The sequence below is a fragment of the Thermobia domestica genome, chromosome 2, assembly GCF_964235325.1.
Source record: "Thermobia domestica chromosome 2, izTheDome1.hap1.1, whole genome shotgun sequence".
NCBI classification, from domain to species: Eukaryota; Metazoa; Arthropoda; class Insecta; order Zygentoma; family Lepismatidae; genus Thermobia; species Thermobia domestica.
Window position 1 is genome coordinate 293,175,690 of NC_137455.1, and position 21,247 is coordinate 293,196,936.

At 34.6% G+C, this 21,247-nt stretch overlaps 1 protein-coding gene across 1 annotated transcript in view; it reads right to left on the reverse strand.

The window, feature by feature from the left end:
* The window catches only part of LOC145678582 (aminopeptidase N-like), a 94,332-nt gene that overhangs the window by 41,853 nt on the left and 31,232 nt on the right, over positions 1-21,247 (reverse strand). Inside the window, exons 7-9 of the mRNA XM_081748898.1 lie at positions 20,785-20,983; positions 16,284-16,561; positions 9,370-9,569 (exon numbers count right to left, since the gene is read on the reverse strand). Coding sequence (XP_081605024.1) covers positions 9,370-9,569; positions 16,284-16,561; positions 20,785-20,983 — 677 coding nt within the window. The remainder of the gene's footprint in view (positions 1-9,369; positions 9,570-16,283; positions 16,562-20,784; positions 20,984-21,247) is intronic.

Here is a 21,247-nt window from a genome sequence, read left to right on the forward strand (position 1 = left end):
TCTCCTAATTTCAAGATATCTATTTGCTATTTCAGATTTAGATGCCTATTATATTACTGGAATTTTATTCTGACATGGGAATATATTTTTTTGTTTTTTAAATGCACATGAAAAGAAAAGTAGGGTAAATCGAGTATTTCAATATACTCATTACATCCAAAACAATCAACTTCATCTATGTATACGGTACAGGCAAGTTTCCCCACAACCTTAGAAGTATTGCCCGTCGTGTTTTTTTTATTTTTTTTTATTAAATGGTGTCCCCAGTAGGCCTAATCCACTTGCATTTACCAGATTTTTTTTTTTTTTTTTTTACTGAACTCAATTCTCTTACTTCACCACTTTCTTCATTTTCTTTAAAATATTCTTTTACGGGAAGGGTTTTTCAGTTGCTTGTTTAGTTTATTTATTCTTATACATGTTCTAAGTCGGATAAAATATGATAAAACTTTCGATTCACACTTATTATTAAATTCATTTTTCATTATACTTGTTAATTTTCTAATGATGCTCTATTTCTTTCCAGATAAATTCTCGTTCTTTTTTGTGATATGCAAGAAAATATTTGTTAGCTACTTTGATTGTGTCCAGACGTTTCCTTTGATAGAAATGTCAGTCCTCTTTTTGAGATTAATTTTGTCCAGTTGTATTGCAGCAGGTTCTTCGACAGGGAACTGTGAATATTTGATTTTAAATTTGAAACCTACTCGCCCTGAAAATAAATTCAAGACCATGGTCATGCTTATTTAATGAACATATTTGAACTTCATTTTCATTTATATTTTCTGGTAAAATATACATCAACAGTTGCACTGTTGTACATAATTCATCACACAGTACGGAATTTTTTAAGTATATATATATCTTCAATTAATGTAGATCTTACTGTTTCCTGCTGCGTAGAAGATTCTTCGATAGCTTTAACATTTTTACCGTGAGTAAATAAAGCAGCAGAATGCTTACTCATTATATATCCTCTTAGTCTGTACTTAAATCCTAGAGAATCTGGATGGTCGTTGCTTGAACCCATGCCTCTGATTTTTAAAAAATAAAAAATGTGAATTTAAATATAAATTTTCATTCCAAAATACTCTCTTATAAACCACTGGTGAAATATTAGAAAATAAGCGCATATGGATTAAAGCTACGTGATTAACTTGGAGCTTCAAAAACAAATACCAAGAAACCGGCATGTAAAATCTAGCTCATGCAGATTTTTTATTGAATAACTGCCTTCGGTTAGCCGGGGACTTCGCCCCCAGACCCCTACATTTGCTTTTCCCATGGCCTCTCACTTCTCATATCTCTAAGAACTCTAAATCTTAAGGGATTTTGAGATATATTATCTTATTATAACAATTGAAGCGCTTAGGATGAAAGTGTTATGTTATATTTTTCGAAACGTTATATTTTTCGAACCGCACGAATGAAGCGGTTCATGCACGTGGAAAGTCATGTTACATAACAGATCATTTAGTGAGTCCTCGTCCCAGTGAAGAGATTTGAAAACGATGAAGGATGTATGTTAACGGATATAGTGTACATTTGCCCAAAATGTACAATTTGTTACAAACCATCTTTATCCTCTAACCGTTTCAATTGCAACTCGCAACTATTTTCTTCCCGTCTTTTTTCCTTTCAACGGTAATATCAAGATCGCTAAAATATATAATTAATTAAGATGTTTATACTCTTAAGGGATTTCGGGAAATGGTCATTTTATTTTACCAATTACAGCCCCAACCCCTTTTTCTATTTTCTAAGGAAACATTAAAAAACACAGAAACATGTCTTTAATTGTTTCAAATTTAATTATTTTAAATTAAAAACTCAAACACCAATTTTCATGCCAATAACTTTAAGGGATTTCATGATATGGCTGTCCAATTATAACTGTCCTGGTTTCTTTCCTTCTAGAGCAAATATCAAAAAACGCTTACATACATATCTAATAATTTTTAATGAGATGTCCAAATAGCGAATTTCATGTGTTTAAGCTTAAGAGATTCCGATATATGGACATCTTATATTAATTGTAATTCCCACCCCTTTCTCATTCCCACTTCTTTTCCTTCTCGTCTAGGCAAAATATCACAAAACGCTAAAAAAATGTGTATAATTGTTTTGAATGAGAAGTTCAAATACCAAACTTCATGTCTTTAACATTCAAAGATCCCAAGGTATAGAGATTTTAAGATAATAATTTCCACTCATCTTTCTTTCCTTCCCCTTTGGATCCCCCCCCCAAAGCCCTGTTAGGCGTCAGCCCTGTTAGGCGTCAAGCCCAGTCAGGGCTTGTTCTTTTGTATAGAGAGATACACAATAAGCAAATTAATGCCAAAAGCAGTATTTAAAGTGGTAATAACAAAGAACACATATATTGTGTTACTGTATACAGTATATTCATTCATTTGGTAAAATTCTAACAATTGCTTATATCCTCCTGCTTTGGAGATGAATGGAACTTGGCATTCTCTTCACCAACTCTTCTCTTGTGTTCATTTTACAGCCATACACAGCGCATGAGGGTATTTTTAAAGCTTTTAGAGCCAATGTAACAAATACATATGAGTTGTACAGTACAAAATACAATATTTATACATAGAAAATGTCATACACAACAGCGTATAACAATTTAACCAAATGTTAAAATCAAAGAAAACGTAGAAAATCTTCAATAGAAATACAGCTAGCAACCTGTCAACTGAGAGGGCGCGACAATAGTATCATCTTGTTCGGAGGGTCAGTGATTTGGTGTCGAAGGTGACGTCACGCGAACGGGCAGGCTGCGCGTGGGTTTACCTTATCTTATTTCTACCATGCGATGTCTTAGCGCCTTCCCAAATAGCTCAGAGAAGCGAACATGGCCTAGTTCCTATAGGAGCCGCTGTGGCGCTAGTTACGTGCACCAATATTTTCTCTGTGTAGCAGGGAAATGAAATAGCTAGCTATAACAGGAAAAGTCCCCCCCCCACATAGTATCACAAAAACTAAACTGTTTTTAAAATTGAATACAATTAGTATCGATTAATTAAGAATAAAAGATAATACAAACACACCGGGAAAAAATCCTTAACAAATTACAAACGAAATACTTCCCCAGATAATGGCTTGGCATTTTGAAATTTTGCATGTTCGAAACATCGTGTTTCAACATCTGCTATGTTCTTCAGCAACACTGGAACTATTACATCGCAAATTTTTACACTTAATTTAAATGAATGATTGTCCGAAAAGAGACACTGCAAATACTAAACGTGTTGCAGAAAGGAAACAATATAGGCGGAAAGTGTTTCCGAAATTCGGGTGTTCACAAACAGGTGGGCCTTTTCAACAACGTGAATCACCCATACTAGTTCTTTTGTAGGATAGCACATTACGTTTCTACTGTCTTGTTTATATATCAAGTCCATAAGCGTGGAATTGAATTTGTCCTGACTGATAAGTTTGTGACATGAGGCACAATCTATACTTTGAATAATTTTCCGAGCAGTAGAAGCTAATTTCACTGTTCCTAATAAAATGCCTGAAAAGAAAACCATAAATGGGAACATTAAAGTACTATACAAATTGTGACAATAGTAGTGAACAATAGGCTAAAATGTTATGAATTGACTAATTTCTTTAAAATGTTATGAGTTGACTTATTTCTTATTGTGCATATAGTGTGTACAGACTGAATTGTTAAGGATTGGATTTCATTTGCGTTATGATTTAACTGAATTTCACTTTTAGTTTACATTTTAATGAATGTGTCTATTTTTCTCCTAGTGCAAAATGGTTATATTTTTTTCCTGGCATTATCATATTAGTAGGGTTCATATGGTAGATTGTCAGAAATACACAAATATCTTTCTAAAACATGGGATCTTTGTATATTATTATTATCTGTTTTAGCAAGATGTAAATAAGACTCTACTAATATATTACTACGACATTTCACAAAATAAATAAAATCATTTTATCTATTGTAGATAAATATTAGGGAAATTTGGGGTTACCACTGGCACACCAAATACTGGGATAGTATCTGAAATATAGGCTCTGGGTTCTTCTATCCCATTAGCAAGGGCATCAATTTTGGGAAGCTTTGAAGGCCGGGCCCTCCGAAGTTGAAATTGGCTCCCCTAATGGGGGGGGGGGGGCAAAATGCTAAGTTGAAGTAGGTTCTCCAATTTCTACAGTACATGGTAATTCCTTTCCCTGTTCTACTAAAGCGTAGCTGCCATAGGGCTCCCCCAAAGTTACACAGAAATCGGCACACTTGCACATAAGTTAAAGGTTTTACGTCTGTTTTTTTTTTTCTTTAGAAAAGTACTAACCTACGCATAGATCCCATTACTAATCAGAAACATAAATAAATAAAATTAATTACACAAGCAAAAAACAACACTTACTAGGATCAGTATGAAGACCAGTTAACAATTATGTAACTGTATCTGGTATGGGGATATATGCTTCAGAATCAGGAAAGTGATCGGGAATATTTTCCTTTGAAATAGTAGTAGAAATTTGCAGTGGAAGGCAGCGATTGTAATCCAGTTTTCAAAATTCGATTTATTGTATATACATTGGCTCTGCTAACCAACATATCATTGCTCCCAGACAAAATGATAAACAACAATATACCATAATTGAAACAATAAAAGAACATTTTTGTGTTGTTAATTTTACCACATAAAGGTACTGCAAGTATTATGCAACTATAGTGCCTACAAACGCCACGTGACTTTTTTTTTTTTTTAGCAAGGAGAAAAATCACGTAAAACACCACACTCAGGGTTCCCAAATGTCCCGGATTTTAAGGGACAGTCCCTTATTTTATGATTTTGTCTCGCGTCCCGGGGAGCTTCGATACGGGGCAGCAAAAGTCCCATATTTTGCCCAAATGACAAATTTACCTCAGACAACGACTTTAAAGCCCGCAATTTTTAATGAGTCGTCATGACTGCGGCCAGTAAATGGTAAATGCTATTTCAGAAAAGCTCCGAGTTGCCAAATTTATTTAAAGTCGTCTCCTTTTGCCTAAGGATCCCACCGTCAAATTCATTTGTGGAAAGTTTTCTCATATATGAATTTGAAATGGACTGACACAGAAATATGTGTTTCTGTGCAGTTGATGACAGCTGAGTTTTTCGACAGCCTAAAGAAAAATCCAAACTTGAAAAAGATTATAAGTACAATTAAGTCAAGCGTGAAGTAGGATTTTTGAAATAGTTTAGATTACGTAAATCCAATGTTTTATAAGTAAGATTTACCTATTTTTTCTTAGATCTATATTAACTCTTTGTATTAGTTTATACTTTTGTATTTCTTTCAGTCTAAAATGATTACTTTTTTAAGTGATGCATGGTTCATTTTCTACCACTAGATCATGTTTATTAAAACCTTCCCGTTAATACTCATTGAAACTCGTCAACCCACCCCTTATTTAGACTATTTTTATTTGGCAATCCTGACCACACTACACTTGTCTAAATCCACTCAGACTTACGTGAACAGACAACCTGTCCTTCTGTTTAGTGCACGTTAGTAGCGCCACAACGGCCGAAAGGTCAACTATGCTCTGTACGCTAAATCTGATGTTACGAGAGGGATATGGTAAGGCGCTAAGGGATCGTAGCCGGCGATGTCCAGAGGTGTTGCATTATCATGTAAGTCAGGCAATTTAAATTTCGGTATAAAAATGCTTTAATAAAATTTTCTCTACCCAACCCAGTTTGCTATTCCAAGTAATTACTACTGACATTGATTCATGTCTCTGATCAAATTCAAATAGGATTAATACAGTAGTAGGTCCTGTCCTTGGTATCGATAAAGACAAACAGATCAATTGACTTCACTCCATAGTCTACTTTACACTCGTAGAGGCTATTTTAGCCTAAAAAGCCGATGTATAGTGATTATTATTAAATTCTACAACCGAAAAAATAAAGTATATGATTCATTAATTTGTTTTTTTTAAATCAATGTTATCACAAATATTGTACGAATAATTTTAATTCGTAATTTGTACTTATACTTTGTAATTCAAACTCCTAGTTGAACCTTCCATTTCACTTTTATTTGTTATTAAACGGCGTGACAAACATCTTGGCACTTGAGGGCGGCGCTCCAAGTTCACTTTAAATGCTGCTAGCAAATAAGAGGCCAGCGGTATTGCCACGTTTATTTTGTACACATCCACGTCTATCCCCTATCACCTGATCGCGCTGTAGTATGTCTGCTTAGCCATAGCCACACCCCTTAGCACTCGGCAACGTCGCGTCAGAGCTTGCGTTTTATTCGTTTAGCTGAAATGCCAAAATGTTTGTCGCAGGCTTTAATTAATTTATTTTAGTTCACTATAATGTCATTATGTTCATCAAAAGGTCTTCATCTGGCCGAAACCAGCATCAGTTATATATCAACTTCAATCATACATAAAATAAAGCAACGAAAAACAATAAATAAGTGCTGCACATAATACCGTTCAACATATATTGGTACTATATCTTATAGTTGACTTTAAAAATCACTTTTAGTGCTAAACATAGAAAAAATAAAATTAAAACGAAGTCTGTAAACTAAAACGAACATTAAATAGTTAATATAATAGGCAGGTATTTTAGAGGTAAGCAAAGTCTGAAAGCCTATACGACAGATAGAAAAATTAACGGAAATCTGAGAGGTCAAAAATTTATAAAGGTCTTTTTGATGGTGCAACGTTTAATAGAAACAGGAACTCAGTTTTGATACAGTACAGAGTAGTGTAACACTTCTGAATCTGAAATCTCTCGTGATCATGTAATTAGCATACACGACTTCGGCTCAGAAGACAAGGGTTTGATTGCCGGTAGGAACTCATGTGGTTTGGATCGCATGTTATGCTGTAGATTTACGTCTTATATAGGTTCGGTGCGGAAAGAGGCGTTAAAGTCGAAATTAACCAAACAATCAACGAATTCTGAAGCAGACTACTTAGAGAATACCCGTAAAATTTGTATATTTAGCTACATCCCAAAAAAAAAAGAGCAACACACTGTCATTGAGAAGATTAATATTTGTGAAAGATTATAACTGTGAGAAGGGCTGATTTCAGTATACCTATGAAGAAACTCAAGCAAGATAATAGTTTTAGAAGTACTGGTGTGATCCAAAGTTTATCTGATTATGACTTTTTGAAATAATAATGAATTTTCAAAATATGATTTCGTTATCTTTTTGGGAGAAAATCATACTATCTCTTATGATTGATGTTAAGCTGAGCTGAAATACTAACGCCACTTTCAAATGTCTAATAATACTGTGGAACTACCTTACTATTGTTAGTACTATACAGAAATCATTGGTGATGCGTGCCAGGATCTGCAGAATATATCATCTGTGATCTATAGGAATCATCCGATCTTGACTAAACAGCACGCAAGTAGACCTTAACTTTCTCAATACGCGTGAGATATATTTTCTTGTGCAGAACTTTAATTTCAGAGTTACTGCCTATCAAAGTTGGAATTTGAACTTAGGTTTTCGCAAAGAGAAAAATAAATCATTGATTGCTATTCATAACAAGGATTTAGGGAAATATTTGAAAACAAACCTATTAAGTAAACACAGTCTGGACTTACAATAAAAGATTTCCTAAAATCAATGAAGAACAACATTTTTCTTATTACTAGTCACTGATTTCTAGTTACTTAATTTTGAACTCGTATTGCATTAAACTGAAATAGTATAATTACGACAAATATTATTTACACATTGGCTCACTCTTACTGTAAACTTATACATATAAAGGATTTTCGCACGCTGAGAATTTATGTAAATAACAAATGTGTTTTTACGTAGTTGATCGAACTGAAACAAATTATTAAGTTACTCACAATGAAAACACATTTGCCAGTCATAATTGCTAAAATAATCAGCATTTTATAATAAGATTAAATACATCTATAGATAGTTACTAATTAAAAGAGCTAAATATATTTGTGTGAACACACGTTTCAAGCGTCATATTAATGCGGAAGTACCGTACACTTGATTGTAGCAGCTATGTGCAGCAGCAAAAAGATTAGGTAATTGACTGAGTGTTTGAGTATATTGGTTTCTTCACTGGTGTTATATAAAAGTAACAGATAAATTGTTTGAATAATGAACATATAAATGTAATTTGCAATTCATAGTTATTATTCGAAAACCTCACCACAGGGTTTCCTCCTGGCTATTAACCTCTATTATTGTTGAGGTACTGACCTCAATACCCATTGTATGCTAACCTAGTTGACGTTTAATCTCTATCATTGTCGAATATAACCTGAGATCCTCAAGATTCGTTTCTAACAAGCTTTTAAACGTAATCTACAGGTAAAAACTTCCATATCTCATGAAGATGACGATTCAATTATGGAGCTGCGAATTTCTTCATGAACCATCAAGCGTCCTTTCATTAAGTATACGAGTCACTATGATGTTTGGATCTATCGTCTTCTTGCAGAAACCAGAATTATTTTTCGAGGGTAAATCTCAATCATGTAAACTTTATTATATCTTACAATAGATTTTGGTAATCGTTTTAGGATTAGGATTAAATATGAATATTTTCAAACAACCTAAGTGACATTTTGTCAAATAGCTCAAACATATGGATTTGGAAAAAGTATGCCTAGATATACTGATTTATTCAAGACTGGATTTCCGTTAAGATATCAACTTGTAGATTCTATAAAAATAAAGAGGCTTTACAAGTGAAATTGACTTTACTCCGGTCTGTCTCAATTTCTTTGAACACAAAGTAATTGTTGATGCGGTTAACTTCGAAAGTATATTATTGTGCTTTATTTCACATTTGTTATCTGCTGCAAGTAAAGGTTTTCCAATAGGCATGCTGCTTATTGTTGGGCAATAAGGCGCGTGCTACTCTTAGTGTAAAGAATTGTTGTTTCACCATCACAGCAACCATTTCTTCAATGACCTCCCTCAAGTTTCGTTTTAATCCAGCGAATTACTTACATGTTCTCTTCTAACTCTATTTATTGCTATTCATTAAACAAATCTGATTTGCATGCCTATTTTTCATCAGTTTTATAGTTTATCTTGAAGTTCTTGGAGGAGTGTATCGAAACACTACTTCAAAATATTTGTCATATGCAGTAGTCATTCTATGAAGTTGATAAATTTCTTTGAAATACATAGCAAAGACACTTGACACAAAGCGTAATTGTCACATTACTTCTCGATACAGTGATTAATCAAGTCTTAATCCATACTAGAAATCACAAAAAGACATCTCATCATGAAAATCTATGATCTTTTTAGTTTACTTATAGTTTCTAGATATTATATTTGTAATATTCAACTGCTTTCTATATAATACTACAGTTGCAAACTCACCGGCTGTTATTGCTAGGATTTTTCTCTTCCATCCACTGTTGGAAAATAGTTTGACTGTTGCCAATGCAGTCTTCGATGCCATAGTCACAGCTGGTAACCATGATTGACTTTCGAAATAACCGATCTTGAAAGTCGTCTTCGGATCCACTTCTGAAACCAAGTTCTTTATATACTGGCGATATTATTGTTCTCATGAATTCCTGGAATTGAAAAAAAACACGACACGAAATTATAAGTACGAAATAAATGTTCAATGATAGCTATCTTGGAGAAGGAAATTAGAATTGAGTGCAATCTAATGTGCATTCCTTTTGTGCTTTATCACCTATACCTTTCGTATTTATAATTAATAATTCTTAATTGAAGACATTTCACATTAGAAAATTATCTAACCTACAAGATATATAGTTTTTCTCTTTTTTGTATCATGCAGTCAAGATTATATCCATGGTGATAAAATAAATAGTATAACTAGGCCTTATGCAGAGTCATTCTGACGTGTGATTAGTGCCATACTAAATAGGTCTACTAACATATGTTTCCTGCAGTAGTCAAGCCTTTAGTATGATGCTAATCATACGTCAAAACGACTCTGCATAGGCCCAACTATGTTTAACGATATAGAGAAAATCGTGTATATCATACATTGCGCTTTTGAACGTGATCTCCAGCTCAAAGTACTGTATTCCTTGATATTCTCATACACTAATGATTCTTCCTGCTATTACATTTCGAGGGATCAATTGGCATTATTTTACACGAATAAAGTTACTGATTTGGATAACTACGAGATTAATTTTTTTTGTAAATTACTTCCAAACTATTTACTATTTTCTAATAATAAAGGCATTTTATTTATCATATTTAAGAATATTCAATCTATCTCCAGTAATATTTATAGAAATTGGTCATGTACGAAGAAGCTAATTAATGCTCTATTAGATTGTGCTCTTACCCTTAATAATTACGTTTTGTCTATTGTATATTGACACCTCACTATATACTCGTCTCAGAATATTATTTAATTTTTTGCCTTCTGATTGTGAACCAACATTTTATCCACGCTAATCTTGAATATTAGTTGACGTTAGACAAGTGTGTCAGATAGTCTTTTAGACTAACCTATATTTAAAGGAGTAGGAAAACAATACGAGTTTTATCGATTTCTTTAGAAACACGAAATTCAAACATATTAATTAGAATTAAAATATTATAGACAGAAAATTACTTGTTGAAAAACACTAATACTGCGAAAAACACAATAAAACTGAGAGAAAAGTTTTATAGACAGTCAGATCGCTAATTTGATCGCAAAGTAACATAATGGTATGAACATATTAGATATAATACATTTTTACATACAACGAAACATTCCTTTCCATCATACAAGTGTATTGTGTCCCGATTCACATACATATAAATCAGTTTCCAAGATTAGATTGGTGAAATGCTAATAATGTTCGTAAAAGGCAAATGTCTAAGTCTGTTACTTTGTGCGTCACACTAATTCCTAATAATAAAGAGTGAAGCTAATAGACGTCGCTACCTTCACTATCACTAGCTACTCAATGTTTCAAATAATCATAACGTTATGTACGAATCGTATAATGAAGTTCTTTAATAATTACATACATTTAGTAGTTTAGTATAGTTGACTGGTTGTTGGGTAAACTGAAAAACGATGGCACATCCTGAAATAACCATTGCCTTAAAAATTCATGAGTGGTACAACCTGTCTAGTAAGCCTTAGGTACTACGGGCTGTTTTGCTAGGAGCATAATTTTAATTGCTTAAACTTCATGAGCCTCATGCAGAGTCGTTTTGACGTATGATTAGCGTCATACTAAAGGTCTGACTGCTGCAGGAAACATATCGTCGCATGAGAACCAGAGGAACGTAACTCCATTTTCGTAGGTTTACAGGCGAGAGGACAATAATATTATTTTGTTAGAAAGATGTGTTTTCAATAAGATGGTAATTGAGCTACATTACAACAAATGATCGAAAGCTAAAACCGCATTTTTGGAGTTATGTTCCTGTGGTTCTCATGCGACGATATGTTAGTGGAGCTCTTTAGTATGGCACTAATCACGCGTCAGAACAACTCTGCATAAGGCTCATTAAGTTTTAGCAATTAAAATTATGGTCCTAGCCAAACAGCCAGTAGTACCTAAGGCCTACTAGCCAGGTTGTAACACTCATGCCTTTCAGGCAATGGTGATTTCATGGTGTGCCAACACCACGGAACAAATATACGATCGTTTCAACCAGGGTTACCAATATTCCCGTAGTACTATTTTAACCTCCTATATATTGAAATTTCTCCCCGGGCGAAATCGTCACTGCTTTCGGATGATGTGTGGTAAGCACATAAGCTCCTCTCGGCGCTGGCTTTCTAGACCGAATTGTAAACAATTAGAAGGCATCACTACATGTAATACTTATTTACTGAAAGTTTATTACAACATGGTTCTTGAAGTTTTAGGTCACTTTACATCACTGCGGCTATTTAAGACGAGGACTTATAGTCCGAGGTAGAATCCGAACAATCGAAATGCTTTCAATTCTCTCCCATCGGTTGTTACAATATAGCTTTCATTGTAGTATCCTGTTAAAATTGAAAAAGAATGTTTCATCATTGTCTGAATTGCTCTTCAAAGTCAAATTAATTACAATGCTTCCTGCAATGATAATTAATTGTCATTAAAATATTGAATATATAAAGTAGGTAATTTTTAATAATGCAATGCGTTAGTTGCTTATAAAGAATCAATCAAAATAACAATTTAAAAAAAAATCGGACAGATACCGTAATATGAAACGAATATTTATTCGCAGTATAGAACGTGGAATGATACCATTATTTTCCGAAGACATTCATCAATATTACTGTATTCAATATTACTCTCTCAAATCATTCGTGGATTTTACTAGATTTTGCATCCTTTATATCAACGAGGCTAAGACATGAGCCTGCAGCTTAACGTGGAATATGAACCACGTAAGCTTCTGCCGGGAATCGAACACGGGTTTCCCGCACGGATGACGCCAACACTAACTGTATAGACACGAGGAAGCTCTACTTATCCGTAGAGTTAATAGATAAACATTCAGAGGGTAAATACTATTAAATATTAAAGTTACTCAATAATTATCATGTTACTTCTAGTAATTATTATCAACATTATTTTGGAGCTCACAGAAATGGTCTCCATAACTCCACGTTCTTCCTGACACAGAAAGAAACAAAAGTACGATACGAGATTTTCGTGTAGAAAGATTCGGAAAGGTCACTATTAACAATTTTGTATGCTCGTGAATTATGACTGCAGTGCTTAGATAGAATTTTTTGTACAAGCTTTATTCATTACAGTGCTGAAATAATGCTTCAATTAAAAATGGTATGGGTCACTCCTAAACGTTTTCGCTATCACTTCTTAAGTTGAATCATATCATGCTGCAGTTATTACGGGAACATTTATTTACGAAATGAACATAATTATAATAGGGATTTTCGGAAAACTTTGTTAGAAGAAAACTCATCTTCAAGAGCAGGTGTTTGTGAAGAGCGAGCAAGGTGCAAACTATGACAGAAATAAAATGTGAAATTATGAATAAAACACAACTTGTAATAAGCATTTACACTTTAGCTTTAGCAAACTTCAAAACGCTACATCTTCGACATTTTGTCTTTTCTATTCCTATTCAAAACTTCTGCTTTATTAAAAACTCAATGGGCCTTATGCAGAGTCGTTTTGTAACGTGATTAGTGCCATACTAAAGAGTTCGACTAACATATGTTTCCTGCAGTAGTCAGGCGTTTAGTATGACCCTAATCATGCGTCAAAACGACTCTGCATAAGACGGTTTATGTCTAATTATGCATTTTTTTTTTACAAATTTATATTAAAAAAATGAGTACAAAATGCTATTTCAATGTGTAAGATGGAGTTCAGAAACTTATCAAGTAAGGGCAAAGGAAAAGCTCAGTGTAATGGTTGATATTACTTTTCCTTCATAAGTTTCTTATTATTCGGTGTTAAGTTCAACAAAGCATATCTGATATTATTTTCCACTTTTCAATGGTTGCGATATTTTGTTTTTATTGTGGTCAACAGCTTAAATCCTGATTCACGGAGGTAAGTTGTCGAGAAATGAACAAGAACTTTTAAGTTTTGTTTTGTTACTCTTGGGTAAGCAGACAGGAAACAAAATCTACAATTCTTCCAAAGACGTTGACTGATACAGTTTTTTGGCACCTGAATCGCACTTCAATTCAATTCGTTCCTCCTAAATTTCATTTGGATTGGAAGTACTGTAAATCCATATGAATGGTGAAAGGTGTTCTTGTTAATTTGCGCTACAAGTCTTCTTTACATAAAACAGGAAAATATCGCTTGAATTAATCATACACTGAGTCTAGGTGTGAGTTATATTGTCTCTCCAAACGGTTAAATCATATGTTTTATTGTCAAAAGTTTATTTAACCGAGGAAAAGATGAAAAGTTGGGCGTAGAAGTATTCAGATGGCGTTTTCATAGTGATTTTATCCCCCATAAAATCCCTTTTCGTGACATAGTATGTTCGTGTTTCTACCTTGGAGTTTGTGATGAATATTATTTAATATTTCAAAAACGTCAGCAAGAAATGAAAGAGAAAATACAAATATACCATCAGTAAAAGAAGTATAAAGTTCATAATTGAATTCAAGTGACTATTCAAGGAATTACACCCATAGAAGTGTTAAAAGTTATAAAATATATAAAATACGGTATATTTATCAAATATCACATAATCAAAATGATGCTAAGGTACAGTATTATTACTAAAATTCGGATAACGAATTTTTATGTAACAAAATATATATAGCAAAATAGTACATCAATATATAACAAAAGACTATAAAAGATGCAATATTGTTGAAATATTTGATAGTATATATTTCAATTTTGGAGCACAAGAAATATATAGAATTACAGGCTCATTTGCCCGGCGCTGCCCGCACATACGTATATCCCAATCTTCTATTAAATTATTTTTAAAAAATGTATTGATTTGGACTCTCTTTAATCAACGACCTATGAATTCGACACTTCGGTAGTACCGGTATCGGTCGTTTTCGATTATTTTTACATATTATCTTTTCCCATATATTGTATGTAACAAGTTTGGTTGAAAGCACTCCAGGTTAGGTTGAAAGCTAGAACATAACCACATACACAAACACATACCACACACACACACACACACACACACACACATATATATATATATATATATATATATATATATATATATATATATATATATATATATACGTAAAACACACACACATCCATATTACCGCAACCACTCTCTACTCTTTCCTGGCAACACTTGCTACCTCCCCCAACACCCAAGCAGTAATTCGCCGCCTATATGTAAAGAGCTCAATTGCTTGCAATGTCTCGCTTCGCTACACGCGGCATCTGCCGCGCCGCTTTCTAGCAGGGAGAGGCGGCTGTTTTTCATCGCCGTGAAAATTTGCGGCGACCGCCGCGCATATATGAAAAGCTCCATTGCTTGCAATGTCTTTCTACCCTGCGTGGCAATTCGCCGCCGCCAAATGAGAAAGGGCTGTAAGTTTGGCCTTCCACTGTACAACACGTGTTGCGGTTGCCGATCGTTTTTTGTTTTCAATGTGTCATGTGGAACTTCCTCTTCCGTCAGCAATAACCAATTCACCTGTGAGTGTCATGGTGTGAAAGTGGTGCGGTAAAATGGGCGACCTGAAAAAGAGGGGCATGATCGTTGGTGCCAGTTTGGTTGGAACTTCAGTGGCAACAGTGGCGAACATTGTGGAGGTATTGAAAGACACTGTATCCAATGTCACAAGGGCATACACAATTTATGGGCAAACGACGTCTGCAAAGCACAACAGTGCTCGAAAGACAATCCTGTCAGATAGGGACCGGGGGCATTAAAACGGATTGTAGCAGCTAAAAATAAGACCACTGCAATGAAAACTAGGTCTGAACTCAATTCCGGCCTACATAACCCGGTTTCATTGAAAACAGTGCGACGGAAACTTCATAAAATGAAAATTCATGGCCGAGCCGCTATCGCCAAACCCCTGGTCATAGCAGTAAATGCGAAGAGGCGTATCCAGTGGTGCAAGGACCACAAGGCGTGGGCTCATGAGCAGTGAAAATACGTAATGTGGTCCGATGAATCGACCTTCACCTTATTTCGAACAACCGGTCGTGTTTACGTATGGAGAACACCATCGCAGGCCTATGATACAGACTGTCTGCTCCCAACTGTAAAGCATGGAGGTGGTTCTGCTACAGTATGGGCAGTGATATCGTGGTTTTCTGCAGGTCCCATCATAGCCCTGCATGGAATGATGAATGCTAAGGCGTATGATGCCATTCTGGGGGACCAGGTTCTACCCATGGCCCAAATATTGTTCCCTGATGGTGGTGGCATTTACCAAAATGGTTTGGTACCCTGTCACGCTGCAAAAACAGTGAAATCATGGTTTCAGGAGCATGACCAAGAGCTATCACACCTCCCCTGGGTCCCACAATCACCAGATCTGAACATCATTGAGCCATTGTGGTCTGAGTTAGAAAGGCGTGTTCGGTCTCATTACCCTTCACCAGCATCCCTTAAGAAACTGGAGAATGTTTTGGAGGAACAATGGTACATAATTCCACACACCACGATTCAGGAGCTGTATACGTCCATTCCACATCAGATCCAAGCTGTTTTGGACGCAAAAGGAGGCCCCACAACATACTAGGTATGATTTTTCAGACTTTTGCAAACGTTTTAGATTTTTTGTCCAACCCCTGTATATATACATAATTAAGAGAGAAAACTTGTTCGTATATTTTTAAATATAAAAATGAAAGTGAAATTGGTATCCTCACCTTCAAACTTTCGTATTCTTTGGTTCTAAGTAACATATTTTCAATATATCCCATTCCTATCAGAGCAGCACACCATGGTAAATAATCTCTTTCGTTGACCAAATACTGGAGAATTTCAAACACTAAATCATATTTCAACATTCCAGCTCTTGCCAACGCTAATGCATCTTCCACTATCAAGGCTCGGTTCATCACACTCACTACCTTAAAATTATCAGAGTTAAAGAGTTTGACTATAAGAGCCCAGTTGTGTTTATCATAGTTTACTTTGTAGAAACCTGTTAACACAAAGAAACGAATAAATCAAGTGTTATTAATTACGCTTCTGTTATTTTCTGTTTCATTTAGGTCAAATCAAATTTAAAATTAACTTTTTAATAGAATCTTTTCAGAAGTTTCTGAATTGACACTCAAATATCCCACCACTAATAAGTCTTTCAAAGCATACAGGATGTTCGGTGTAAAATTGACAGTTGGTTTTATTGTATGTAGATATGAGTTGTTAGAAGGTATTGCCAACGTTCTCACACACAAGGTAACTGCAGATATATACGCCAGTCCAGCTAAATACGCCAAGTGTTCAGTAGTGGGACGTTCCCGTAGAAGTTCGCTAGAATGCGTAACCAATATGTGCCACGGACTTGGACACGTCCGATATGACGAATACTCCGGGTGACAGCGCTGAGACCGCACGCCGTGCAGCGTTGTTTGCTTCGGGAAGGTTCCGTGAAAAGATATTATTTCAGTAGACGTAAGAGTCGGTTATTTAATATAATACTAACTCAGAACATTGCCTATTATTATTTTTGCTTTTTACAGCAATGTATGCCTTATTTCGTGTCAATCTAGGAATACTTCGTTTTGTAAATGTAATTTTAATATTTGAGATTCCATGGCTACTAAATCAATACCAAGTACGGTACAGCAAAATACGTCAGGGCTTGTGCAGGACTGACTGCAGAAGTCAAAGATGTTTCCATATTTCTTACATGTTCCATTTGATATCGGAGTAGTTTTTTTTTCTTTTGAGTCACAGTACAGTGACACTGGTTTTTATCTTCTTATGGACAAACTTTTCGGTTTGGAACTTCATTTCAACTTTAGAGATTATTGTTTTTACATTTTCTTTTTATCTTCATCTTGCACTTTGGCTACTCTATTTTTTTGCTTCAGACATGTTGTGTAGTAATATTTGACTTCGTTTAATACAGACGATGTAAGCACTTGCAAGATTTATTACAAGTTTCTAGTAATATTCTAGACTTGGTGTAATTACCTGCACGTGTTAGTAAATACGACAACTTGTAACACTTTTTTCTGTTACCTTTGATACAAAACAGAAGTAAGTGGCATCATTGCCACATTTTTTCTATACGCGGAGAAGTCTACTCTGCAACGCACATGTGTTGTTTTTTGTTTCATGAAAATCAAGGCCTTAAACAATCCAACACCCTTAACATGACGTATTTACCTGTACCTTCCGTATTTCTCATTGGTTTCAGATGCAGCTATGAAGTCGAAGAGAACTGCAATGGATGAGTGAAAGCCACCAGAATATTGGAAAAGAGTTACCTACATCATGATGATTCGTAAAATAATTATTAATTACCCTTGACTTTAAAATGTTTTCATGTTCTTCATTTAAGTATTGAATATCAATTAACTCATTATGTGTTCTTTAAAAATACATTACCGGATGCTAGATCCCTACTTCGTTTCACAACTAGCCAGGAATTACGAGTTTGTGGTAAGCAATAGCGTGTCAGTGTTTCTTGATGTTGTTTTTATTGATTACCTCTACTAATTTTCCAGGACAAACCGCATGGTGTTAAATTAAAGATTTATGTAGAGTAAAAGACAATATTGCTCAAATAACATGTAAGTGTATTGATGTAGTGAGACTAAATAAAAATATTTGAGCCATAATCATTTCCATGGGAATTGAACTTATTTCCTGGACTGTGATAGAAAATCGAAAGCATAAAAGAAGTCCCTGTTGATCCTTGGTAAGATAGTTTGACACTTATCTGCTGTACAAATATATCTATTCCATTACAATTCTTGCTTTTTGAAGCTACAGAGATTACAAACAAACCGTATTCTTTGGAATTAATTGTTACTGAAAATTCAGAAATTATAACTTTGTGTAAATATTCAATATTGGCCTTCTATTTCCATATTGTCTTATGATGTGAAGCGTGGTGTATAAACTTAATTTAAGAAATAAACTAGTTCTACGTATGCAATATCATTTAATTCCTAAATCGCTTTTCCTTTCAAAAACTATTAGGCCTAGTTCGAAATATCCATCTGGCAACACCTCATGATTTCACGGCGTTATGCTTATCTGAGCCCAGACAGTTTTGAGAGATGCATGATTCTCTATGGTGTGTTTTGAGATTCATATCGGTCTATCAAATGGGTATTATATTAATTACTATATTAATTTTGGAACTAGGAAAAACGGCTACAGAGAGGTACGAAATATTGCAAGTTGCATTCGGTGATCCATGAATGAGTCGTGCGACGATTTATCAGGGGGTTGAGCGTTTTCAAGCTGGAAGAATATCCGTAGAGGACGATCCCAGTTTTGCTCGCTGTCCGTGAGTGGGAATGAGGAGAAAATAGCTCGGATTCTTCACTTGTGAGATTTAATCTTCGACTGACTGTTTGTGAAATTGTGGGGAGTAAAACCATTTCATCGGCCGAAATCACCAAATCTTATATGAAGAACTAGGGATGAGGCTTGTATCGGTAAATTTCAAGCTAAGGACTCTTACACAGAAATTATATCACCATAAGCAGGAAAATTATAGGAAATAGGAGCGAACGGTCCGACTTTCCTGGCTAGTATCATCACAGAGGATGAATCATGGGTTTACAGATACAACCACGAATCCACGGTAAGGTCGTCCAAATGGAAGTCACTTGGATCTTCGTGATTCAAAAAATGTCAGTCAACTCCAATCCCTGGTGAAAGTGGTGCTGATTGTGTTTTTCTTAACATGTTCGAGATCGTACATCACGAATTTGTTCCATGTGCTCAAACTATCAATAAAGAGGTCTTCAAGGAGCTACAAGACATAGTGGAATTTAGCGCTTCACACAGTCAAGTTTGTGTAATTTTAATTTGCTAAGGAATAAAGTGCTCTGTTCATCGTTTGGTATAATGTTGTATGTGATATTGTATCACGTTAAAAAATCGTGAAGGTTTAGGTTTCATATTCCGAGTTTATCAGTGCAAATAAGACCACAAAGCAACAGGTAATCACTAACTGTTCCTGGTTCACGAATTCGGAAATGTTCTTTCATAGAAATTAACCCACCCAGTGTATGATTGAACAAGTGAAATCGAGTCGTTTTCATACACTGAATTTTATGATAATGTTAGGTTATTACAAATGTCAGATCTACCTCTCATTTTACAGAACTTCAAAAACAAAACCTTACAGTAGGCATTCCCAAAGTGGTTACCATAATTCAACGAATCGATTATTTGAGTGTCCATTAAGTGATATACTACCTTATTAGTCATGTTAAATTTGTTACCGAAAAGAGTTTACAATATCTCAGAATTCAGTAATATAAATATTTTTTTAATGTAAATGAGGGCATCATGAATAGTCTCAAAACTGTCTCCATCCAACTATCATTAAAGACATTCGATTGCACAAGAATTGGTACTCAAGTGAATTAGCAACATCAATATGACATAGTTACACAAGAATTGGCACTGAAGTGAATTAACAACATCAATATGACATAGTTACACAAGAATTGGCACTCAAGTGAATTAGCAACATCAATATGACATAGTTACACAAGAATTGGCACTCACCTGAATTAGCAACATCAATATGACATAGTTACACAAGAAATGGCACTCAAGTGAATTAGCAACATCAATATGACATAGTTACACAAAAATTGGCATTCAAGTGAATTAGCAACATCAATATGACATAGTTACACAAGAATTGGCACTGAAGTGAATTAGCAACATCAATATGACATAGATACACAAGAATTGGCACTCAAGTGAATTAACAACATGAATATGACATAGTTACACAAGAATGAGCACTCAAGTGACTTAGCAAATCAATATGACATTGTTAAATATAATGAAAATGCAAAGTTGAAGACAAGAAAACGTATGATTAGTGTCAGAGGTTTTCTTTAACAAACCAGGATTGTAACTTAGAAAACATGAAGAGAGTAACAAGTCAATGAACAAAATCAGCAAGCAATTTTTCTAAGACCCAGTGGTGTAAAATATGGTTCTGATTACACCAAAGTACTGCATTTATGCAATTTTTTAATCGGACGAACGATATAATAGGAATATAATCCTAGGACAAGCTTTTTTTACGGACACACTTAAATTTCAAGCAAGTTCAGAGCTAAGTGAAAAAATATGGCTTTCATTAATTTTGTTTAATGATGGTTATAAACATAATAAGCTATCGAATTATAATTTACATACTTTTTTCTTACCTACCTATTGCTTGAATATTGAATATAATCCAGCTGTTGTTATCTGGGAGATTCTCAATCGTTATACTGCGATTGCCTTCTATCCAAACTTTAACTTCAGTTGTATTGAAATTTGGATTTTCCTGATCTGTGTAAGTCAACGGAATCCACCACATTGATTTATCGTCCTGTTTATTTAGATCCTCAGATATGTAGAATCTTTTCTGCCAATAAATAAAATGGACTTCGAAAATGAAACCTAATGAGATACTACATTTAGGGGACTTCAAAAATGGAGCTTTTAGGATTACAGTAAACGAATATAGTAGCGTGTAGTACGTTTAGCTTTTGAAAAGTTTTGTTGGTGTTCCTGTTTCACAACAGGAACAAAGAATGTATGTCTTTGCAATTTTATTATGACGCAAGTAGTTATACTGTTTAAGTTACTGCATATACATTCAAATACGACTGAAAAATGGAAAGAACAA